A 26,008-nucleotide genomic window follows, 5' to 3' on the forward strand; every position below is an offset into this window, starting at 1 on the left:
ATATGCATTGTTTTTAATCAAAGATTTGACCTTCAGTGTACTAGCAACCTTTGGGTTGCTGAACGATCAAGTGACAAGTGGCAAGTGTAGAATTGATTACATTCAACTAACAATGCAAACCAGAGCATAGCAACCTGCTCTTTCATATTGCCTTTAAAATCTCCCTCCTTCCATGTCGGTATTGTGACCAGTATACCGGTAATCACATCATTTTGCAATGGATGTAAAATTATTTGAATGAAAAGCATGACTGATGTAGCTGAGCGAAAACAGTATATGATTCTCTCAAAGCGAATCGATTTGTTGCCTCTGTGATGGTTTTCATCTGTCTGTAGATTTACAGTCAACCACATCATTTAGTCCACATTAGTAAAATCAAAGGTTGCTGCCTTGATTGATGAAGCCAAAGGGTTCTTTGTGTCAAGTTCTGGTTTTGAGTCGCAATATATTGCATTTTTGCGATATATTTTTTTTCATCAAAATGTTAATGTCCTTTTCATCCCGCATGGGTATTCGGAGACCAGCCTGGCACGGTGTCTAGCCTCACACCATAATGTTTGCACTCAAATGGAATCAGACATCAGATGTTATGTAGAGTGATATGACCGTCTGTTCAGTGATGATTTCTTCACTGAGTAAAATATGTCCGTCGATCCAGACTATACAGTGTAATAATGACTAAAGACCATTTTTTTGATTAGCTTTACAAGAGATTAATAATCCATGATCTCATGTCCCATGCAAAACCGCAGCATATGGCAAGCTAAAGATGAATATTAAATTGGGTAGGCACTGACAGCTCACCCTGAGATTAGAGGCTTGGTTGCGTGTGTCCCAAAGTTACACTCCCTAAATCCATCCTTGGGCATTGAGATTAGAGGCCTTCAATCAGTAGGCTTTTGTCTTGGGGTGCGCACGCTTTAAAAGACAGACCCTTGGTTGGCGCTGTCCTTTCATAATCCAACATGCGCCACAAAAGGATGGTATTCCCCTGATTTGTGATTAGATTAACCCTGTCATTTACTTTGAGACCACTATAAAAAAAAAAAAAACTGTTCCATGTTTTTCCTGAAACGGGGTGAGAAGGACTCACCATAGTAACTGACATTTTCAGTAAACTAACATTTTGGTTTTGAAATAATGAAACACGCCAGTTGTGACATGAATGATGCCAATGTACAATAATGTCAGAACGGTCCTTTGGCTCACTGACTGGTTGATGAATTCTTGTTTTGACAAAATGTAGACCAGGTAGACTAGCGTTACTTAAGGAGGAAATCTCTTCCTCTCATCAGCCTTCTCCTTCCCAGACTAATCCATTATTTTCATTGGTGGAAGGAGGTTGTTTTTGCCAACGTTGGTTTGTCTGTCTGTTAGTAGGATTAGGCAAAAACCACACGGCTTATTTCCTTCAAATTTTGGTGTAAGAATGTAGCATGGCCTGAAGAACAACTTTTCTCAGTTACTCGTGAGAATGGTTTTACCTGTGGGCACTGATTATGGTCCCCATACCACTATATTATCTACACATTTCGCAAAATTTTCCATTGGAAATCACTGTACTGTATGATCGAGGTAATGTATTAATAAATGGAGACACAAATCTCACATATACTGTATGCGGGCTAAATGTGACCTATGTTAACATACATTCTGATCCATTACTGCAAGTACTTGCCACTAGACATGTAAACACCCAGTAAACCAGTAGTATACATTTTCATATTCGTCTACAGAAGTCCCCAAAATAGGTCAATTCGACTCAGTACAAATGGCCACATTTTTCGCTCTCTGACAAAATTCTAGATCTTAATCTTATGCAGTGTCAAATGTGGAAAATCTGGTGGCGGCCATTCACGTGCAGGTCTGCAGTTATCAATGAGAGCACTGACGCCGCTGCGAACAAGGTCGGATTAATCCCGCAGGTGATTCTAGATTACGTGACACACTTGACTGTGAAGCAAGATGAGAATCTGCATTTGTGGAACGCCGCTGATGACAGAGTGGAGAATTAAATCTGAGAGGTGATTATGATGAGAGGGAATTGCCTAACCTAGATTCTACTGTGAGCAATACATTTCACACTCTCCAACTGGCTAGGCCTCTCTACCTACACCTTTCCCCTCTTCCTTAAAGGCCATAAACAAGTTAAGTGTAAAATTAGTGAGATGTATTTACAACTGTTTTCAGACTCACGATAGAAGATGAAATCCCTGCATAAGGTAGAATTCTCTTCATATGTGCCTTCTTTAGTTACTTAATCTGGATGAAATTCAAATAGCCGGTGACCTTCCCCAACCATGTTATGATCTCCCTCTGACAGTATTAAGAGTATTAGAACACAGGCCTCCCATGATCGCCCACTCTTTAGACCCATTGCTCTACTTTTCCTTTGTGCTTTCCCATCAGTTCAGTCACTGCATTGCACGTGCAGGGGAGAGGATTGGGGGGATGGGGGGGGATGTATGAAGCGGCCCAGATGGAGCTAAACTGATTATTTTTCCAGGGTGATGCGAGCCCCAGTCCACAGCTAAGCCTCACTGACAGACCAGTTACTGTATATCAAAATAGTCCTGCTTAGTATGAGTAATTGACTTTTTTTCACTTTATTTCCATATGTTGTAACTCAGGTTGTCCTCCTTTGTTCTAGGCTTTTGGACAAGCCTACTCCAACCACCGGAAAGTGGCAGCGGATGGGGAGAGCCGGGAGGAGTCTCTCATCCAGGAGTCGGCCTGTAAGGAGGCCTACTACGAACAGAGGGTCCTTGAACTGCAGAATGAGCTCCGCCAAACTCGCAACATGCTTACCAATAGCCAGTCTGAGAATGAACGCCTGAGCACAATCTCCCAAGAGATAAGAGAGGTAAAGAAATGACCGAAAATGTATTTTGCACAGCTACAAATGATGACTAATAATCATGGTTATGTATTATGCTGTTTGCTATTTATAACGTTTTTTATTTATTATTATTGAGCGCATCAGCTGGACTAAACAACAAATATCGAGATCTTATCTATCTCAAACCATGTGTAGTGGAGCTGTGTAACCTGTTTGTACTTACTTTGTATTCATTACATAATGTACAAGGATCAGTTTCTTGTGGCATTTGGTCATCTAGGATTCTCTCAGTGGCTATGTTGACATGGCCATATTCATTCGGATCAAAAGCCTGATCAAAATAAAAATGCTTCATGTACACACCCAATTTGGAATATTCTGACCCGATCAAGCCCATTACGATCAAGATTTTATTCCGAACGAGAGAGGTGGTTTATGTTGATTGTTAATCCAATCAGCACGCATGAAAACACTTTTTTTCCGAAATTTTGGAACAAACCATCTTTATCGCGCATGTCAGTGACGTCAGTATACGTGTTTCTGTTATTCCCGGAAGCTAGTAGAAGCAGAGAGTGAAAGAGAGTGGCAGGCGCAAGACTGAACTTGTACATCTGCAGCCTAATTAGGGAGTGTTAACTCGACGTAACAGCACAAACGGGCAAAATATGCGAAATAACGCGAACGTTTAAAGTAGAAATGGATGGAGCGATGTTTTATTGACACGGAAGTCGCTACGGCTTCTTCTACTACTACTTTCGGAGTATTTGGTCAAACTGCACATGTCAAAATAATTTGTTCCGTTCGAAGGTGTGATACACGAACACGCAAGTCTTTTCCATGTCCATGAAAACAGTGCATCTGATCGTAATTTTAAGATGAACTATGATTGGATTAAATACATTTTGTCCATGTAAACGTAACCAGTGTTGGCCAAGCCTCGAGGAGTTGGTGTTGGATTGCAGCTCGCATAACTTGGTCTGTTTTCACCTTCCTGCTAATTCTTTGTAGAAATTGATCTGACTTGAAAGAACATTTTTGCGTTTGAGCTCTTTGTGATGTTCTCCACCTCTATTGTACATTCTTAGTGTACTGTAGTTCACATTACATATTTTGTGAAAGCACTAAAGCACTGAGGCCATGGGAATTTGAAATGCTCATGAAGCCATAATATTTGGAATTTAATCTCATTTTCCTGAAAAAATACTATTTTCGGGATTAACAAGTGTTGTGCTTTTTATTTGGCTTTCTTTTTACAATGCCACTACAGGAACCGGTTGTGGTTTAAAGGAAAAGTGTGGTTTTGACCATAGGCCCCAAGAAATTGGAGAGGTGATATGGATATCTCTGAAATGGATGCACGGCGGAATATATCTAGAGCTAAAACAACATAAGGCTAGTCCAAGCCAGGGAACTGCATTTTATGCATTCCATCCAACACATTCTACTCCTGTCAGCTTCCCAAACGTTGATAACGCATACCCTTATTGTCTATGCCCCACTTTGGACAATGTCTGACCCTGTCATCGCAGCCATCACTTGCACTCACAACTGACCCCATTAGGGGAGACAAGAGAGCAGTGCGGAGGCAGAGTGTGCCTTGCGTGTCTTTGGTCATGTGATGTGTGATGGAGCTAGTGATGAGGAGAGCAGCAATCAAGCTTGAAGATTTTTGAAAAGGTCCCGTTTGACTGAAAGACGGGGGGAGACTTAAAGGGATCAATAGAAATGAAGAGCAGAATTTGCTGTTCATCTTCAGAGCCAGGGTGTCCGTATCGACCAAATTTTAGGATGCTTGGTTAGAAGCCTTTTGGGGCTTTTAAACTCCACCCGACTTTCACTCTCTGATACTTAAACACGTCATTATTCTCCTATCTATCACTATCTATGAGCAAAGCTGGACATTAAGGTCAAATGTTTAACTACAGCATAGGCCGGTGGTGAAATAGTAATTACAAAAAATACAACCATAGTATAGCTGCAGGGGATCACTGCTGTTTTGTATGACTCGTTGCTTGAGACAGATGTCAGCAGTGTTTCTTTACTGAGATTAGTGAAATACTTAAAAATGGCATGTTGCTCACGGCGATTTAAGTTCTGAAAATCTCTGAGTCCCTCCTTGTAATTGGGTCAGCTGCTGCTGAGCACTGCATACAAGTCGGTGTATGGCGGGTGTCACGGAAATCTGATGTGCCTTACCAGATTTGTTTCAGTAGAGTATTGATATGTCAAACATGTTTTAAAGGGAAAGTCAACCCAAGCATATTTTTTCAAGAATATGTTCTATGCAGGCCCACTAGTTGAAACAAGGCATTCTGATAAATATTGCATTTGTGGAAAAAGAGTTAATCCACCCGTTTTTAGCCATCTCTGGGGGCGGCCATTTTATCACTTCTGTCGACTGAAAGTGACATCAAAGATGCTCAGGTAACGACCAATCACAGCTCACCTGTTTTCTGAAGCTGAGCCACGATTGGTCGTTATCTGAGCCCCAAGCATCTATGATGTCATTTTCAGTCGACAGAAGTGACAAAATGGCTGACCCCTGAGATGGCTACAAGCCGGTGCAGTTTGCTGCTTAACTCATATTCCACAAATGCAATATTAATCCGATTGCCTTGTCTCAACTAGTGGGCCTGCGTCGAACATATTCTGGAAAAAAATATGTTTGGGTTGACAGAGGAAGACTCTGTGGTTGGATAGCAAGTAACGGGTCAGGCTCGTGGAGAGTAAGGAGGTCACTGATAGAAGCAGGAGCCCGACCATTCGGAACCTTTTGTATTCTCTTTAGTATTTTTAGTGTTTAAGTGTAACACAAAATGCAAGCCATTCAAATACAGCATATTTGAGGTACATCCTTAGCCTGTGAATACTTGAATAGGTGTCGTGATTTTCTTGTATGTGTACACTTGCTAATGAATTAGTTACATAGCACAAGCAGGTCACTAAGTGTTTCGCTGGTGGCCTGCATTGCTGTATCGTCCATAGTACTATCCAGCGCCATGGGCCTCAGCCAATTCCTGAAATCTTTGAATAGCCCCATCAATTTCAGATAATGACACCTCTAATGGTGCTTCAGCGGGTGCTTGGCAGCTTTTGTGCGGCAGGCAAATGGAGGCAGCATGGGCACGGACGTTGGCATTGTAACCAGACCTGAAAGAGGCTTTTGTCTCTCCGATTATAAATTAGCCCAGAAGCTAAGCCGGGCAAGAAAAGCGGGGGTTACAGGAGGAGATGAAAATGGCATGATAAAAAGGAAAGAAGCCTCTAGTCTTTCAAGAGACAGGTTTATGAAAGTACATTTGGTTTCATGGGGGACAGTGGCCCTTTCCTGAGACAGAATTTGTTTGAATAATTCAAATCATTGCAGAATAAAAGCGACAGTTGTGTTTTTTGTGTTTCCTTAAAAGGGAAGTGCTTTCATGGCTTCAGTAGAGCTTGACTAGATCCACACGTTAGGCACATCACAGCTAAATCTCACTGCCAACATGTCCAAATGTATACCCCCAAGAACACACATTTCACACAAGACACATTTCATCGCTACGGTGCAGTCAACAGGATTAAGCCTTCACAAAGGGCGGAAAACATTGTAGGGAGGAGCACGCGTAATAGGCACAACATCATTAAACCCATTTGCATGTCATAAAAGGAATATGCCTACAGTGATGGCTTTCATTATGTGGACAAAATGGGGATTTACATTGCCAACGTGTTCCTGCAAGTACCACACCGAAGATAACCGCATTGTTATCACCGTGATCTCGATTTGCTCTTTGCAGTCAGATACTTTGGCTATCGTCCCAACGCTTCCTTTTGGCTTCACTCCCTCTGCTCTTTACACGTTCACTCCTTCCAGACCTTGTGTCAATCACCATAATGAGAAGGTCCGGCCATTCAAATGTCAAACATAATTAATTAGACTAGGGGTATACTTGTGGTGTAACGGATAATCTTTTATACGAGATCTGTGCGGTTCGGACTGCACAGAGTTTGCGATATGCACGTTCACGCGAAGGCAACATGAACAGTCCACATTTACTATAATCGCAGCAAAGAGACTTCAGGATCATATAAGTCGTATGTATGGGATCATTTTCGTAAGTAGTGGTGAAACGAGTTCTTGTGTAATTCAGGTGCCTCAAATTGAAAAAAATGATAGAGGATATTTTTTGTCTTGGGTAACAGTTATTTGGTGTGTGCACCGTCATTTCGACACGACAAGGAAGCTTGACTTTTGCTACCAACATCAACGAAACGCCATCCCAAAATCATATACAATCGCTAATTTAAGGAAGCTTAGAAACCGCTTGTTACTTATGCCATCATTGTATGATACAGGGCTGGGCATTTTGGCAGAACAGGCTATTAAATCAGCCTCCGGTAGGAAGTTTCGCACGGGTAGGACATTTTGCAGAACACCCCGGCGCTCGCGGCCAGCGGCTAGCTGCTAGCAACGAGTACCCAGTTGGCAACAGCAAGTAGTCTGTCTGATCGTGCTTCCTGTCTTTTTTCTCTTTTAATGTGGACATAGGCTAGTTTGTAATTCACACCAGAGGATGGGTCTTAAATTGCATTTTGAGCTCTTTTAATTCACGGTCCATGGAAAAAAATTAAAAAGTGTCCTGGCTATTGCACTTAAGTGTTGCTAATCGAAATCGCAGTATTTGTCACGTTGAGTTGAATGTTTTTTTATTTTCATTTCATGAGCAAAAGTGTTTCATAAATAATTTTTTCAAATTTTATTTGATTTTTTGCTGATCCGAAAAACGATCCGTGACTCAAATCCGTGATCCGATCCAAACTGTTAGTTTTTTGAGCCGCTGCACCACTAGAGTATAAGGCTCTTTCCATCTGGATTTGTTGACATGGATGGATGAATGGATAATTTAAAATTGTTTGATCAACAGAACAGATGGATGTGGATGAATTTTCACACTGCATGCAAACTTGAGATTGATTTGCAAAGGTCCAGAGTCACTGGTAAAAGGAGCCATCCTTTGTTGTCTTACTATTCTCCAACGTGAGGCAAACGTAACAGGACTCCTGCAGGGCTTTAGGCTTATGAAGTCATCAGTTCTATGTATGTAGTTTCTATTGCACTATTTCAAACCGTTATAGGGACTTGACAGCTCTACTACTCTAAACCCTCCAGATGTTTAGTGGGTTAGCTGGTCACAGCCGGCAAAATTTAATCCAACTCTGCTAAATCTGTCTTCTTTTTAAGCAATGTGTGTATTTGTAGCATTTAAACTCACTAGACGATATCAGCCAGAGTTGCTTTGCCATTAACCCCAGAAGATGTCTAGTCTTTTGTCTGGCTTTCAGGAAGCAACCAAAGTGTCAGTTTTGATTCCACCCCAAGGCTCAAATGACAAGAGGATGTTTCTGTGCTGGATCGATTGATTTGAATAAATCAACAGCACATAAACTAGAGTCTGACACATTCACTTCACTAATGGGGACATGTTTCTCCACCTTTTGTCCAAATGGCCTAAAAACTGTTAGGTGCATAAAGGCACATTTTTACCCTGGGCATTCAGCAATTGCACAATGGGAAATGTGCAACCAAGCACATACTTCAAACTATCCATTCAAACGCCAAAGATGTTATTTTGAAATGATGTCTTCCTGACTGGAGTCAAGAATGCCTGAGTTGAATAACAATACTTGGCAATGGAGAGACAGATGAAAACAGATCCCCTTTCATCCTCACAGACGGTAACAAAGGTTGACTGAGCACAATTATTCCCCTGCTCGGTTGTCGTGCGATGGCACTCAAATCGGGTGAGGATTTCTACTAAAGGTGACCTTAGATATGAATAAACGAGATGCTGAGGTTCATTTTAAATTTACTGGATGAAGGATATCTAAATACAGAATGCAATACTGTATGCAGATACTATAAGTGTTGCCTGAATCTGGACTGCACTCACTTCACAGCCATCCCATTAAATATCGACTGTAGAAAGGCAAGTTGGATTCTCTGGTGTTAAGAGAATAGCCTTTAACAAAGCACGAAAATCCTAATCTACATTTGGCGTAATCCTGATACTTTGCCACTGTGACTGCGCTATTTCCCATTGAAGTTTTGACTATAGCAGCTTAAACACATTGGGAAATAACTCCAAGCTTTGGGGTGATTTAAGCAGGCTCAGCATCATCATGCCGTTAAGCTTTTATTGGTGCACTTGACAGCCCTGTAGTTCGGTTAGAGGTTTTGAGCCGAGACTTTTAAAAGCCTTGCCTAGTAATGTGCTTTTGTGACATTTTGCAGCACATGGTGGCCTAGAAATAGCATGAAAAACAACCCATCTGCTTTATCATGCATTCATATTCACCGTACTTTGGATTCTTCCTTCAAACACGGCTGCGTTAGAGCATTTTTTTTTTTTTTTGCGAAAAGAGCCCACCCACTTTGAATGGAAGTGGCACATTTGTCGGTGCGTGTGTGGTGCGTGGGCAGTTGTCCAGGCGTCACCTGCTATGGTTGGGAGAAGGAACGAGCTCTTTCTTGTGGCCCCGCAGATGGCCATAGACGCACACATTTTGTTACCACCCCAGGAGATGTTAGTGTGCCTTGCCTGTTTACTTCTCCCGGTACTCCCGATACTCTAATGACATTCTGTCAGGCGGCCTGGCCGTCTGACCCCTTCTCCAGTGTGGAAATGGACTGTGTGGCGCAGGATGTGGAGGTGAAAGGTCAAAGCTCTGGCATGCCACATAATCGGACGCAGGGGGGCTTTTAATCAGGTTTGCTTGTGGCCTGTATTTGTATTAAATCCACTGCACAGACCCTCCAGCTGAGACAAATGACATTTGACCGAGAAGATACTCAAGCAACCAGCCGGCACAAATATTCAGAATTTATTATTCTATGAAGTTGTTAGAAAAGGGCAGGAGTCACATTTTACTTTACGGCATTTGCTTTAAGGATGGATATGACTAGGATTTGACTAAATGTCTGATTTAGTTGAAAATAAACCACTCATGAATTAGGATGGGAGAATCTGTCTCATAAGGTTTTTAACTTCTGTTTTGTTGGATGTAAATGTGTAAAAATCCTTTTTTTAAAATTGTTTTATCAAAAATTTATTTTGAGAATTTGGGGATTGGGAATCATAGTTCCCAAGATGTTTAATGAATGAGCTGAAAGTATTGAAGTTGGAATTGTTTGAATTGCTCAATAAATATGGAAGAAGGAACAATGTAGAACAGGAATGGGAAACTTACATGATGGAGGGGGCCACAATTTGTCATCAACGCTCCTGGGTCGACCACATAGGTCCATGAACTTCTGTACCAGCAGTATGACAAAAATTCCATTTTAAATACTCAATAATCTGTTTTTTTATTGAGCCAATGTACATACATCACAGTCTCTTAATATATTTCATGCTCAAAGCATGTATAAAGCAGCCAGCCTTCAACAAGCATTCAAACAATCAAAAAATAATCACATATTGTGATTATTTTTTTCCCCCCAGTGCAGTGGGCTCTCGAGCTGCTCAACAGGAAACCAACATTAAGTGCAATAACTCATTTAGTATTTTTTTTTTCACAAAAGTCAACTTTGTTATATATGTGATGAAACACACATTTCTTTCAGCATTGACCCAATAAATAATTATCATAGCATTCCTAGTTTAGACTGAACTTTATGGTGATGAACTGTATGATTGCACTGCCGCACAGAAAACACCCCCACTCATTACAAATGCGCAACCTCTCCCGAATATGAATTACACTTGAAACATCCGCCGCAGCTCAGCTGCGCGCATGGTGATGAATCATTTCATGCGGCAAACATAAAGGGCGTTGTCTTCACTAGCAGAAAACACTTCCAATTAGACAGAGGTTGTGTTGCACAAATTCAATCTCTTGAGCAACATTAGCAATGTTGTTGGTGTTGTTTAATTTTTAAAAAAGGCAATTTTATTCGAAATTAACTTCAGTCGTGTTTGAGTGAAGAAATCACCGATGTTGTGGTTATTCAAAGAAATGTCTTACTATGAAGTTGCCCATTCATCATGAGTTATTACCTAGTAACTTTACTGACTCAGTCAGTCTGTCAAGTCTGATTTCGTAGAATAATCTTGCCTGCACTGGCTAATGTGATTGGCGCTGTCACGCGTGAGTGGTAGTGGCCACCTGGCAAAGAGATTGGTAGGCTAATTATGCCACTGCAGCCATTAGGTTATCTCTGCCAACTCTGCTGGGAGAATGGCACACTTGCAAAGTCCCACGTGCTCCCCACCCGGCTTAGGCGATGACACCATCCTCGGTGTGTGCGTGTGCATGTGCTTTACTTCCTCTTTCTCACATCACCTGATCGCACGATTGTTTTTGCATCTCGAACTTGCAGCTTGGAGTCTGAGCTTTTATGTGCCATTACTCTGAGGCGCAAACGTTCTGTGGCGTGTGTGCTATTCATCAAAAGGATGGATGCAGCCATCTAAATGTAGAGGGTGGTTTATTATCAAGAGCAGTGGATGAGTTGCTCAAGAAACAGGTGACCCAGTAGAACTAATGGCATTCTTACAGATTCAGGTTTGCGGGTGCAAGTGGGGGAGGGGCCTTCTCTTGGCTCTCTTACCGTTTTATAATTGATGAAGGCTTTTCCGCACTGCTCGACAGTGCGCAGTGCACATTTGCCAGCATGTAATCTCCGAAATGGACATTCATTCTGTTAGATCCCTTCAATTGTGCCTTGGAATACTTGCCATCAAGTAGGCTTAAGTGTATTTGTGTGGCATCACGGCCGGAAGACACCTGGCATCTTGCGTCTTCAATCAAACACGCATCTAGCACATGTTGGTTTCGGCCAGATGGAGATTTAGGTTTAGTTAATGAGAGAATCTGACATAAAAAGTTATGCTAAAACAGGGGTGGGAAACTCCGCCCCTCGAGGGCAGCTATCGCTGTATGTTTTGGGTATTTCCCTCCTCCAACACACCTGATTCAAATGGTTAGGATCGTTATCGGGCTTCTGCAGAGCTCGCTGATGAGTTGCCCACCCCTGCACTAAAGCAACATGATCCTGTCAGTCGCCATTTCCTCCTCTGCTGAGTTAATAAAAAAATACATTAAAAAAAAGTTTGAAAAGGTGGTCACTGACAACTCTTCCTATTTCCCTATGTCTCGGCGGGGCCATCACTTTGATGCCACAGAATAGCCAGATGGTGGAGCTGCAGAGGAATCAGTTGCGTGATGACATCAAGGAGTACAAGTTCCGGGAGGCTCGTCTGCTGCAGGACTACACCGAGCTGGAGGAGGAAAACATCTCGTTGCAGAAGCAGGTCTCGGGACTCAAGCAGAGCCAGGTGAGGTGGTTCTTGTTCATATCTGGAAAATTTGAGCTGCGGTGTTTTCAGGCGTTCATGTCCACCTGCCAAAGAAGTTCTGAAATCTGGTTTAATGATTCTAAGAGACCCTTTTTTCAGAAGGGGGTTGATCAATTTACCAGTGTCTTCCATATGCCTAAGTCATCATGGAGTATGCTTTGGTGAGTAGCATTGTAGCATTAGCATTGTGGACACCGGTGGTGAGGGATAACGTCAAGATAAATGAGGCAATTTATCGGGCCTTTTTGTCCTGTGGGGCTCCAGAGGCAGCTGATGGGAACCAGCAGGCCAAGTGGAACACAGCCTTGGTGGTCGTTGATGCAAAAACACAGGCAGGGGAGGGGTTTGGTGAGACTGTTGAGAAGGACTTCCAGACAGAAATTCTAGTCCACCATCCGGCGTCTCACGAGGAGGAAGCAGTACACCGTCAACCCTGCTTATCGTGGAGATCAGGTGCTGCTGACCTTGATCAGGAACAGTCTGGATTTACCAGTCCAGCTACTTTACCACCCGCACCTTTAGGCTATGAGCAGTGGGTCGTGACAAGATCCCAAGATGGGAAAAAAATGGATGGATGGTGTAGCAACAAACAAACAACAGCACCAATGTTTTTATGAATTGGCTTTAACTCATTCAATGCTAAAACGTATTAATACGTTTTTTTGGGGGGGGGGTTTTGGTCATAAAGGACTTGACGCAGCTTCAGAATAAGTTTCAAGGCTTTGGGGGATGATTTTAGTATGATAAATCATCACTAGATTGTAAGAGTGGCCAGATTTTCTCAATGGCCAGGTCCACCCATGAGACAGCCCACTTCCGATATGCAAGCGCTTTAGTATGCTCTATGGCGACGCCACATGACAAGGTGGCATGCGGAAGCCCGCCCGCCTGCTCTACAACAGAGCTTTTTCAGATCAAAGAAAGATGGCGTAGTCCCATCGTCATCTCCGGGAGACATAGTCTCTCCAGCGTGTGCCACGTAGAGTGTCAATGAACAGTAGGACTAGGAGAGAAGTGATCACCCCTTTTAGAAGCATCAACATGAACGTGCACAGAGCAGTGTTTATCTTGCAATAAACTGTTATTTTGCAATCAAAGCGCCATTTTTTGTGTCTATGATGTAATAAAGCATCGTTTAGATATTTCAGGTATATGCAAAAAATAAGAAAACATCATGTCCTTTTTCAAGAAATCTACCAATGTTGAACTGCTGTTTACTAAAGAATGGTAAAGGGTAGAAAAGTACTATTTTCTGATGAAAGAAGAGGAGCAAAGCTTTCTTTTGGTAGGTTCCATGCTTATATAGCAACAAAACTAAATTTTCGCTAGACCTTCAAAAATGAGTCAAAATGGTCAAAAATGGCTGTCACCAGCAAGTTCAATTTTTTAACATAATCTGGCATTTAATGAGTTAAATGATCTGTCGAATATGTTAAGTTTTGTTCCAATTTCATACCCATTTACCCCACCCCACTGAAAGTGTGAAGCGCTACTGTACTATATAGTTGGCACACCTTTAAAAGGACTAAATACAATTTTGGTACCCCCCACCAAAAACAATTCCAGTACCAAATTAGAAATGGTACAATATAAGTTATTGTGGAAATAATTTCAAGAAATACTTCCTATAGTATTGCATACTACATCAATCCTTTGCTATCTCTGCTTTTCCCCCCTGCCTAGGTTGAATTTGAGGGTTTGAAACATGAAATCCGTCGTCTGGAAGAAGATATGCAGTTCTTGAACAGCCAACTGGAGGATGCCATCCGCCTAAAAGAGATTGCTGAGCGTCAGCTGGGTGAAGCCCTTGAGACCATCAAGACTGAGCGTGAGCTGAAAGCCTCTCTGAGGAAGGAGCTGTCACACTACATGAACATTGGAGACACACTCTACAACAGGTACGTGTTGAACAGGACCAGCATCATCTCTGAATACCATTAGGTGTTCTCACACCACCCTCAATCTCCCCCCTGCAGTCCTCTTAGTATCTCTCTGGATGGCCTCAAATTCTCCGACGATGCCACCACCGAACCCAACAACGACGACGCTCTTCATTGTTTGGAGAATGGTTTCAGCAAGCTGCTCACTGACGACAACCGCATGTCAAAGAAGGAAGAGCTGTTCCAACCAGCACCAAGTCTTGTGGATGACCTACTGAGTGAGCTGAACATCTCTGAGATCCAGAAGCTTAAGCAGCAGTTGATTCAGGTTTGTGTTTTGGCCAAGACCAAGTACCGTATTTTTCAGACGACCACGACTTTTTTCATATTTTGGCTGGTTCTGCAACTTATACTCAGGCAGCAAAAGTATTTGCCCAACCGCAAGAAGAAAGAGGAGGAAGCAATGAAATAGGAAATAGTAGTCATGGCAACCATCCTGTAAAATATCCCTAGTTTAGCATGCAGCTTCCGTCAGGACAAGGATTTACTATTTACAGCACCGAAAGGCGCAACAACCAATCAGGATTTTCCCTTTGGTTCCAATGCCACGTGTAATTCTAGTTAAGGTAAGCCATTTTAAACCAAAAAGAAAAACCTTTCCATAGTTACAAGCGGAGATTTTGTCCAACCGGACCTCGTTCGTGGCCGTGGGGTGCGTTCAGACAGTCACTCTTAGGCCTTAAGACCCATCTGAGAGCGTGTGCATTCGAAGAGGCTGAGCGTGATCCCCTCCCATTCATTTTCAAATGCATCTTATGTTATAAACCCGTCAGCAACTCGTGCTGTTTCGTACGTACCCTTTCAATTTGTACTGCCTGACGCACTGGGGTGTTCGAGTATAAATGGTCTGTCTGTGTCTTCATATGTGTCCTGTGCTTGTGTAGTCCGCCTTTCATCTGAAGTCAGATGGGTATTGAAATGGTCACGCATCTCATTCCACGCTTGGTTTGGTCATCTCTCCTCAGATGGAACGTGACAAGGTCAACCTGCTGTCCACTCTGCAGGACTCGCAGAAACAACTCGAGCAGGCCAATGGCGCTCTGTCAGAGCACCAGGAGAAGGTGAACCGTCTGACAGAGAACCTTAATGCCATCCGCAAGCTTCAGGCTAGCAAGGAGCGCCAGTCTGCCCTGGACAACGAGAAAGAGCGCGACAGCAATGAAGATGGAGACTACTATGAGGTGGACATCAATGGGCCAGAGATCCTGGAGTGCAAGTACAAGGTTAGGAGGTGTCTCTGAGTTGAATAGAGTAGAAAGAACGACTTGAGGGCAGGTTTAGTTACTATCATCTTTGCCTTTCTAGGTTGCTGTTTCAGAAGCTGGGGAGCTGAAGGAGGAACTCAAGACTTTAAAGGCAGAGTACCAAGCGTGCCATTCCCGTTACGAAGAGGAGCGCACCCGGCTGGAGAACGACGTGACCACGCTCGGAGAGAAGCTGTCCACCCTGGAGAAGACAAGAGGGTTAGAGAAGGACGAGAAGGCCAAGCTGGAGAAGGAGTTGCGCAAAGTATGTTTAATCTGACACCCGACTTGAAAGTCAGCATCAGGTCCCGTTCATGCTCTTCATTTCTGTCCCTTTGCTATCAGTTGAGTGACGTGGCCGGCGAATCTCAGGGCAGCCTGAGTGTGGCTCAGGACGAGCTGGTCACATTCAGCGAAGAACTGGCGACCCTCTACAACCACGTGTGCATGTGCAACAACGAGACCCCCAACCGTGTTATGCTCGATTTCTACAAGGAGGGCAAGGGTGGCCGTAGCAGCCCCGAAGGCCGTGGCCGCCGCTCTCCCATCCTGCTCACCAAGGGCCTCTTCCCAGAGCCTGTTAAGACGGAGCTCAGTGACGGCGCTCCATCTCCGGGCTCCTCCACGCCTTCTCCCGTGTCCGACCACCGCCGCGAGCCCATGAACATCTACAATCTGGTGGCCATCATAAGGGACCAGATCAAGCACTTGCAGCTGGCCGTGGACCGCACCACAGAGCTGTCGCGCCAGAGGGTGGCCTCTCTGGAGCTCGGCACCGTGGCCGACAAGGACAAGGAGGCCTGCATGGAAGAGATCCTCAAACTGAAATCGCTTCTCAGCACAAAGAGGGAACAGATTGCTACTCTGAGGACTGTTCTGAAGGCTAACAAGCAGGTAGGTTTGTCGTTTGTCCACTGTGGATGTCTCTTACAGATAATTCAATACCCCAAACATTTGTGGCTTGAAGGTCAGAAAAAGAAGATGGGGGGGTGGAAGCTATTTGAAGGCTTTTCAGCTGCTAAGCAAATGTGGATGTGGTCTATAGCTAACATGGGTGGGGACAGCATTCTTTTGGTGTCAGCTGCACAAAGAAATGCAGCCGAATTGTATATGCAGTTGTTGTCCTTTTAAGGTTGTCAGAATCAGAATCAGAGTCAGAACAGAGACATGAGAGTCCCCCTTTTTTTTTTTAACAACTGACAGACAATAGAAGCAAAGGAGCTTCCCACCAAGCTGCCCATATGATTTACCGTACATACGGCAGAATTAAAATCACAGGATAGAAAAGGAGCTAAAGATCTTCTCCTTACACTGGAAGTCAACCCAAACATTTATTTTCAAGAATATGTTCTATGCAAGCCCACTAGTTCAAACAAGGCATTCTGATTAATACTGCCTTTGTGGAATAAGAGTTAATCCACCTGTTTTTAGCCATCTCTGGAGGCGGCCATTTTGTCACTTCTGGCGATTGAAAATGACATCTCAACTGCTCAGTGCTCAGGTAACGACCAATCGCGGCTGACCGGTTTTCTGAAGCTGAGCCCTGATATCAGTAAAAACAAGTGGATTTTGCTGCTTAACTCATATTCCACAAAAACAATATTAATCAGAATGCCGTGTTTCAACTAGTTGGTCTTCTGGGAACATATTCTTGAAAAAAATGTGTTTGGGTCGATTTGATCCTTTAAGTAGATCTATAATAAAAGTTAATAGTTGTCCTTAGTTGCCAACCTGCCTAACTTTGTTCTATCGCTTTACTGCCTACAGACTGCTGAAGTTGCTCTCGCCAATCTGAAGAGCAAGTACGAAAACGAGAAGGCTATGGTGACCGAGACCATGATGAAATTGAGGAATGAGCTCAAAACCCTGAAGGAGGACGCGGCCACATTTTCCTCCCTCCGAGCTATGTTTGCCACGCGGTAAGACACTTGGCAGAACTTTCCCACCACTTCCCTGCTGTTCATGTAAAAATGTGTTTTCGTTAATTGTCATAAGTCGTACAAACATTTAACACAGCTACTGTGGTATCATTGTGATTTTACATGATTCGGCATCTAGCTTCTTACATGAATACGCAGTTGTTTCCTAAGAGCTGAGACTCCTCTGCAAATGTAAAATGGTGGTGTCACTTTGGCACTCTGCAGAACCACATGGCCGCGGGTCGTCTATGGAAATCTGCAACGAGATCTTTAATCACGCTTTTGTGGCTCTTCACCATGTGTTTTCACCTCCAAAACACCTCCCTTGATGACAATATCTGCCAGGCTGCGGCTCTGTCAGTGTTCTGTTTCCTCCGCATGAATTACACTCGGTTTATGGGCTCCTTATATTGGTATGTAAATTCTGTCCTATACAGCAGGAGGTTAGGTTGGGGGACTGTGCGAGGGACTGGAGTTTTCCCACACTCCCTTCCCTTTGTGTACCCACCCCTCTATCCTTCCTCACCACCAAGCACCCGCTTCTCACATCTCCTGAAGAAAGGCAGGAAAGAGTCCTGCATGTGCTGTTTTTTTTCTTCCCGTGTTCACCGCCATGGTAAATAGCTGTGATGGTGGATTTCTGGGGAAAACTGTTCCCAATTGTTTTGTGTGAGTTCATGCCGCAGTCGTAGTTTGGATTCTAGGGTAGGGTCAGTATGTGCCTTTATCTGGGCTGCTGTGATTTTGTCTTTCCAGCTGCAGCTCCTGGTGTCATGTTAGCTATTGCCTCTTCACATTCCGAAGACATGTTCTCATTGCTGGCTCCCTCAGATTAACCGCCCAGCCATTTGCCTGAGTCACTTCAGCTTCTATCCCTCGTCGGACCTGCTGCCCCTTTGTTAGTTGTTGTCTCCCTTCATCATTCAACTAAACCTCCTCCTGCAGCCTTCTCTTTGAAGTGATCGCCAACCCACCATGACCAATCGAGCTCCAGACAACACAACAGCTGTGCGTGCGCGCTTCTTAGTGATTCTGAATTACCGCTGCATGAATGATGCAAGAGTTGCGGGATCATGTGAAAGGAAGATTGTCAAAAGTTGTTGTTAAAAGTTGTGAATGTGGTAACTATTCAGCAGCCTTCCCTCCGCTGTTGTGTCTCTCACCCCATCACCAGCACAGAAACGCTCCTATTGTATCCAAGCACTCCCAAGAATAGCCTCCTTCGTTTTTTTCCCGGGAAAACTCCTTTTAGGCCGCACCCACCCTTAAGTGACTCGACCGGCCCTCCCACCCTCATCGTGGTGGGTTTAATGAAGCAGGACTGATCCTTTTTGTCTGCGTGTGTGTGTCCCACTGGGAATCAAACTGCACACACAGGGGAGGGGCTAAGGTTATGTTTGTTTGGTGGTCAGTCGGGCTCAAACTCTCCAAGCACGTGTAACACGCACGCAGCAAAACATCTGCACATCGTGTCACTGTTTTGAGATCCTTTTCAAAGATTCCTTTGTACACATGATCACATTTAGTTTATTCTGTCTCCTGTAACTAGAACGGAAAATAACGTGTAACTTTAAATTACATTTGGAAAATATTTTTCAAAATCCTTTGGCCTGGGAATAAGTTTAACAAAATGAATTCAACTAAATGTGTGACCTAATGACAAAATAAACCGGGCAGCAACATTATACTTAAGATGGATAGCATAGCATGAGAATCAAAATGCATTCAGGGAAATAAACACTGAGACACAGTATGCGGGGAATATGCAGCAGAGATTGAAATAGGAGAAGGATGAGGTAACCATTGGAGAATATACGAAATAAAAGACTCCTCCCTCGGTTGAGGTGAGTTGTCCTCCAAGGAATGTCGTTTAGATTTCTTTGTCATGGACTTTGTGGGTGAGTCACTGCCACTTTTTTACCTGTTCAGTGACACGCATCAAATTGCACCAGGAGATGGATGGCACGGTTGTTGTGTGTTATTTTGCACATAGATGGAAAAACAGTGGCAGTAATGTGATCTCACTTATGTTTAAAAACTTCAGATGTGGTGTGAGGAGCTACACTGAATGAATGGACAGCAATTCCACCCAACACACTCCAAAATTGTGTTGAAAGTCAGAAGACTGGAAGCTGTTTTAGCAAGATGAACTACATTTTAATTACTTCCTCGTCCTTACATGTGTTCTGAATTCTTGCATGTAGCCCTTGAGTGTCAAGTAGCGAGAGTTTGAAAAAACCAAAAAATCCAATCAATTTATGGTAATTATTATAATGGAACCAGTTTAGTGACAAACTCTTTTGAACTATGAGGACGGAACTGGCTGATGGCACGGCAAGCCTGCATAGACTTTGAGGCTCAATAGCCCCACCTGGTGGTGGAAAAAAATATCTGGGAAGGGTGTGTTTGTGCCTATGCTGTACACACGAATGGAGCTATACACTTTTACAATTTCACTGTAGTACATGTGTAACAAGTGAATATCATGCTATGCGCTCCCAGTTAAATTTTTCCACGTTTTTTTTTCACCCCCAGTTGTGACGAATATGTCACTCAGTTGGAGGCTATGCAGAGACAGCTGGCCGCGGCCGAGGATGAAAAGAAGACCCTCAACTCCCTGCTGAGGATGGCCATCCAGCAGAAGCTGGCCCTGACGCAGCGCCTGGAGGACCTGGAGTTCGACCACGAGCAGACGCGCCGCACAGGCACCGGCGTGCGATCGAAAACCCGCGGCAAAGCCTCCGCAAGCGCCGCCGGCAACCCCAACAACGTAAGCCAGGGTCTCACCTGCGCCGGCTCCGGCCAAGCCGAGCGCGGCAACGCCGTGCCCAGCGGCCTCCTGGGAGGCCCCGCCGTCTTCTGCAGCGAGAAGTACAAGATCTACTGCGACTGAAGCGGCTGCCCAGTCTGCAAGGGACTTCTGTGTACAGAGGGGGGGGGGCCTGAGGGCCAGACCCTCCCTGCCATAGTGTTAAAGAGCCCCACTCGCTCGCTTTGCTCCCTGGTTGGCCCGTGCTTCTCTAGGGACTACTGTGTGACTAACCATCTGCTTTTGTGTGCTAGTGTAAAGGCTTGCTGATGCACAGGCGTGTGTACAGTGTGCACGAGACATTTGGACTGTAGTAGACAAACAAGGCGTTGTATGGCCCTGATTAGCTTCAGGGGATTTTGTGGATATATCGGAGTGTCTATTCTTTCCATAGTCTTTGTGCTGTACATAGCAAGCACAAGGTGGCGTTTGCGCTTTGTGCTTCAGTCTTCTGCCTCCTGGGTGTGTTTGTTGCCCGGCAACCGTCAAACACATCATGGAGATGTGTTGAACAGGAGGATGTCCAAAGATGACATCCAGTGGCACGGGTGCTCCTTGCAACGATGAAAGTAAATGTTTACAGGATTGAAGAAAAATATGCAATGCATCCCTGCAGTCTGACCAGGGGAGTGCGGTTTGAATCGATACATGAAAATCAAACTTTTTACAATGGGCAGTGAAAGGAGCACCTGTGACTGCGGCTGTTTATTATTTCAGGATTGCTTTCGATTTTAAAGCTGTGACGCGAGTGCAGCAATACGGCTCATGCACGGCTAGAAATGCATGGCTTTGCAGCTGAGTGAGCTCTTTAAGTGCTTTTCCGTTGTCGAGGTGCGCGATCGACTCGTGTACCACGTTGTCAGCGAGGAGTTATCCGTCTGCTGAAATGTAAGCGGTCTTTCCAGTGTGACACATTCATGTTGGAATGGATTTTTTTTTCAGAGCCATATGAGGAGGGAGACAGGATATTTGACAAATCTCTGGATCTCCAAAGCTAAAACAAGTGCGCTTCAGCATAGGTGCCTCAGGTTCAACCTTCTGGCAAAAAACAAAACAAAAACGGATTTATTGGTTTACTGTGAACAGATATAGTTTGGAACAAAATGATTCTTTTCAGTCGTAAAAGAGCACAAATTGGATGATCAGTCTCCAAACAGACAAAACACACGGCATAAGTGCCTGACAAAGCAAACACTTGATATGTTTATCCGGTGATGTAAAACCCTGACCTTGTGTCCTACTCTCCCTTCCTCTAAGTGCTTCTCCTGTCTCAAGTTAGCCACGAGGAGCATTTTAGAGTGCCAGCATCCCTCCCAAGGTCAAGCTTAAAGTACAATTGAGGATTTGTGTAAGTTCAGGTAACGTCCTCACTCTTGCGTTTAACCCTTTAGAACTCGTGTGTGTGCGTGTTACCGATGTGTGTTCAAATGGAACCTCATTCTCCTTTTTTTACTTTTGTTTGGTGTGCGAGGACAAAGCGAAGTACTGTCTTAGTAGCAAGAATAGCTTTAACCCCTTGCCGAACATATGTTACGCAAATAGTAAAAAAAAAATACGAGTGGGACTTGTGTTTAATACTCAAATGTATTGCTTGTGGATCATAGAAACATTAGCTTTATGATTCTAAAAGCAGGGTTGATGCGAGGGATTCCTGCAAGATTGAGCAAATTTTGCAAAATGTTTTCTACCAGTATAAATGAAACTCTATATTCTTAACACAATCTCGTTCAGGTGAATGATCTTGCAGGATCTTGCTGCAGTATTTGTTCCCCTCGAATGCGAGGGGAGCGGCAGCGTCGCGTCAGCCCTGCTTGAGTGAGCACCGGTAAAGCGACCGCTCACAGCATGGAGACGGGGGAAGAAGAATAAGCAACCTCCTCGGAGGTCAGTCACTCCTCCGTTGACTGTTCACACATATCACGTATACGACAGTGAGGGAGAGAACTAGAGGGCGGAGAGCTAGTTGTTGATTGGGCTATGAGGGCGTTTCCTGAGGGAAAAGCTCGTTTCATTTTTGGAGGAGAGAAAAAAAAAAGTGAGGACTGGTTGTTCAACCACAAGATTCGGAATAGCCGAGTCAGCCGTTTTTCATGTGGAAGCTCAGTAAAAGCTGAGCGGGAACTAGACCACAGGATATGTGGTCTTGACTTGGATTCATATCTGCGTCCATCTTATATGGTGTCATCATAGTATGTCACCCGATTGGCTCCTCCTACCTCCTACCGCTCCATCTTTCTGTCGCCGACACATGATGCGATCATATAAAACATCCTGCATCTTAAAAGCATGACTCATGAATTTATGTACAAGAAAGTGTCATCTCCCCTGCTTGTGCACTGGCTGAATTCAAAATTTCAAGGCAACAAACTTCGAGGAAACTTTTAAGTTGGGCAATTCAACAACATATTTTACGTTTTGCTGTTGTGAAAATTGGCTTTCTCGCTTTTCACAACAAAGAAATGAGTTGACAGAACTAATTGTCCCTTGTATTGTCCCCCAACTTAAAGATATAATAAGTAAAACCTCAGCAAATTGTTACTGAGCAAATAACTTGCTTGCTTTGTTTTGCTAACGTTGTTGCCATAAATGTCATAACTGTCAAGAATTTGTTTTTAAGTTGTTCCAACTCCAATTAATGTTTTAGCCCAAACAAATACGATTTATGTTTGTTTTTGTTTTTACAGTGATGGCTTCCAATAAGTACTGCAAATGTATTGATTGGCTAAACCAACCAGTGAGAAGATAGGGGAGATGTTTTTTTTGTCCATGTTTGTTTTTTTGGTTTATTTTTGTTTTAGTTTATTTTTAACCTGTGCACTTTCATATTATAGAATTCTAACAGATTATGATTAACCTTTAGGAAAGTGTGGTAGTACTTTGGTTTGTGAGATATTCAGTATAGTTATTCCCATATGTGTGTCCCACAAAATATGTACTCGACTAAAGTTTACTCCACAAACCACAGAGCTACAACTTTTGCCTAATCCTAAAGGAGTTATACATCAGTTACTCATTCTTTAAGTTATATTTCATATGCTGTGCTGTTATTTATCTGTTATGTTCGTTCTACTGCCATATTCACTACAAAAATCCAGGGTGATCTAATTCTGGGGTTTTTCTTGTATTTATTATTCCTAGGAATAGTTCAAAATAACTCGATGAAACTTGACAACGCTCTCACTTGAATCGGTAAGTTGTGTCTTGGGAAAATTTGAGTGAAATGACTTTCCCTAGCTTCTTACCGAGGGCGTTCCACTGAAACGGGATCACTGACCTTCAGAATTCTCTGCAATCGCCACCATTAAATTCCAAATTGGAATTGTTTCATTCTCTCTTGGTTTATCGTGCCAAATCTTGGTACACCATTTAAGGTCTGACGGACAAGCACCAACTGCAAAAGGTGTCAGTTGGGCTGGGATTCTTTTTGCTTTGTTTCGTTCTTTGTTTCTGACCAGTAGTGCCTTTCATTGTTTCAAGGGAGAATTTTAGACTAGCGTTTTGTTTTTTTGAGGGCTTGAGACTCAAAATGACTATGAGGAGCAATAAGCGCAAAGGGAATTGTTCCCCTTTCTGCAAGACTTAAGAAGATAGATTTAGAATTAGCTCAATAAATCCAAGATTGTATTGAATTCTGCAGGTCAGTGACCCTCTCAATAAATTCAGGGGTATTAACAAAATGTTTTGTTTTTGAATCAAACTTTGAGAACCAAAAGTCCCTTTGGCCTCCTGTTGTTGAACAAACGGCTCCAAGCATCTTTTATTGTGTTTGTGTAGCTGAGTGTGTTATTGGAAACTACAAGCGTTGTTTGGTGAAGGTCAATGGGGTATATCGATAGTATTATTGGGGGGAAAAAAATGTGCAGAGAGCGCATTTTTTCTTTTTCTTTTTTTTTTTTTCTTTTTCAAACTTTATTATTATTATTTTTTTTTACATTGTTAAGCAATTTGTTTTCAGGAAACAGAAAACTAAATGAGCATCAACAAGCGTGAATAGTGCCATGATAGCCAGTGCTCGTTTGTTGAGGCGTCAAAGTTAACAATGTGGAAGTGAAGCTAACAAGAAAAAAAAGTGCAATTCTGATACCGTTGAAGTTTAAAAAAAAAAAAAAAGTTTTCTGTTTGCTGTAAGCGACAGCATTGTGATAATTAAACTAGCTGTGCAAACTTTATATTGTCATATTGTGTTTTCAGTATTGATCCATAAGACTTTGATATCTTTATATGAAATAATGACTTCATCTGTACGTTCATATTTATTTGACCTGTCATGCAGTACTGTATTCTTATCAATAATGTGCATTATGATTAGTGGTCTTGAATACAACTAAATGTCATATGCATGTTTATCCACTATGGGACCTTTACACAGCAGTGAAAACAAAACAGGTAAACTTTTTAGGGTCGTGGAAAATTAGGTAATAAATTAAGTGAGATGAATCCGATGCATTACTGCTGAACTAACCCGGTTAAAGTGTTTGGTTTGTTTTCTGGCTGGGATGTGGTCGAAACTGTGTAAAGGTAGTCATGCTGGCTAAAAATCAATAAACGTGACTTAGGTCGCCGAGCGTGTCAGTGTTGTTTTTGTGTGGAATCCAGTAGCTCCTCCACAGCAGCAGATGGAGGGTTAACTCGTGAAGTGTGTGGTGAAACGTAGACGCCTGAGCACTCCCAGATGGACGCCATGCACGGGAGAACTTCCCAGCTGTGGAAGTCTTCAGGATCACATTTCATATGATGCACAAACACTCCCACTGCCTCATATCCAGCTTTCAGACTCAACCGTCATCACCCTCCTCGCTTCCCTCTGGGGACACACCCACACATCTCATCGCAGCGAATTTCCTCTGACCTTTGGTGCCCCCAGCACTTCCTGTCCAGGCTCTGGAGACCAGCTCTTGTTTTAAACAGCACTTATGGGGCTCTTAACACAGCCTGCATTCCGATTAAGTCCAAACCAAATACAGACAGAATGCTACATTGGGATTTACAAATGTGGGAGATCACCATAAGTAATTCGAAGTTGCGAATACAGTGTCACAGAAAACCAAATTGAAATATGTATTTAAGGCGTACGAAAAATGTGTCCCTCCACATTATTGTCTTGTGTCCTCTGTTGGTCACTTGGTGGATCAGGATGTAAGTGCAAAAAGACATGACATCACTTTTGTAACGGGGGATCCACTGTTGGTACCCCTGCATGGTTCTCTCACTAGGCTGGACTGGCAGACAAAATGTGGGTCAGTGGGACTGCTCCCATGGCTCCATGCAGTAATGTTAAGGGCGGAGTCACACAGCAGAACAGCTGTTTCACATCGCAGACGTTGTACGCATTATTAAAAAGCGCCACCTGGGGTCGCTATAAGACTGTTTTAGTTGCGCTTCAGCACAGCACTGATAATGGACGGATGGATGGATGAAGTCAAGGTTCGATTTGGTTTGTGCGTTTGTGCCAACAAAGAGCCCTCTTCATGAGCATCATCAGCCATGTGATCAATCCATGTGGAGTCTGAAGGAGCACTGAGCCATGATCAGCTGGTCTGAAGAAGGACAAACTCTCACGTGGCTCTCCTTAGTACGCGCAAACACATGCACATTTTCAGAAGCGAGCCACTGGAGCAGTAATAAGACCATTGATGGTGGTAACAAATGCATGACCAGTGGGGATGTGAGCTTGGCCTCATGATGTGATTCACCACCAACTCACTGGAATTTTATCTCCGCTGCACATACTTGACTGCCGAGTAACTTTGAAGATGATGACACAAAAGCTATAAAATATATAGTAGCCTATACGCTTTACAGTGTATATATAAACCACCATTGATGGGGAAGGATCAAACAAGTTTGATGTCTTATCCCTAAACTCATACAATATCAGTTTACTATTGAGTATTTATTACCAGTTCCGTCCGGGCT

General features: G+C 43.3%; 1 protein-coding gene across 1 annotated transcript in view; it reads left to right on the forward strand.

Annotated features, from left to right (window-relative positions):
- LOC147153070 (protein bicaudal D homolog 2-like) overlaps positions 1-24,653 on the forward strand; it is a 36,458-nt gene extending 11,805 nt beyond the window's left edge. The window contains exons 2-10 of the mRNA XM_086023566.1: positions 2,651-2,863; positions 12,007-12,159; positions 13,864-14,078; positions 14,157-14,388; positions 15,086-15,343; positions 15,426-15,629; positions 15,710-16,258; positions 17,132-17,283; positions 19,819-24,653. Of these exons, the coding sequence (XP_085879692.1) occupies positions 2,651-2,863; positions 12,007-12,159; positions 13,864-14,078; positions 14,157-14,388; positions 15,086-15,343; positions 15,426-15,629; positions 15,710-16,258; positions 17,132-17,283; positions 19,819-20,176 (2,334 nt within the window). The 3' untranslated portion in view covers positions 20,177-24,653. The remainder of the gene's footprint in view (positions 1-2,650; positions 2,864-12,006; positions 12,160-13,863; positions 14,079-14,156; positions 14,389-15,085; positions 15,344-15,425; positions 15,630-15,709; positions 16,259-17,131; positions 17,284-19,818) is intronic.
- The last annotated feature ends 1,355 nt before the right edge of the window (positions 24,654-26,008 follow it).

The sequence above is a fragment of the Filicampus tigris genome, chromosome 1 (genome assembly GCF_054856515.1).
Source record: "Filicampus tigris isolate MCC_2025a chromosome 1, RoL_Ftig_1.0, whole genome shotgun sequence".
Classification (NCBI taxonomy): Eukaryota; Metazoa; Chordata; class Actinopteri; order Syngnathiformes; family Syngnathidae; genus Filicampus; species Filicampus tigris.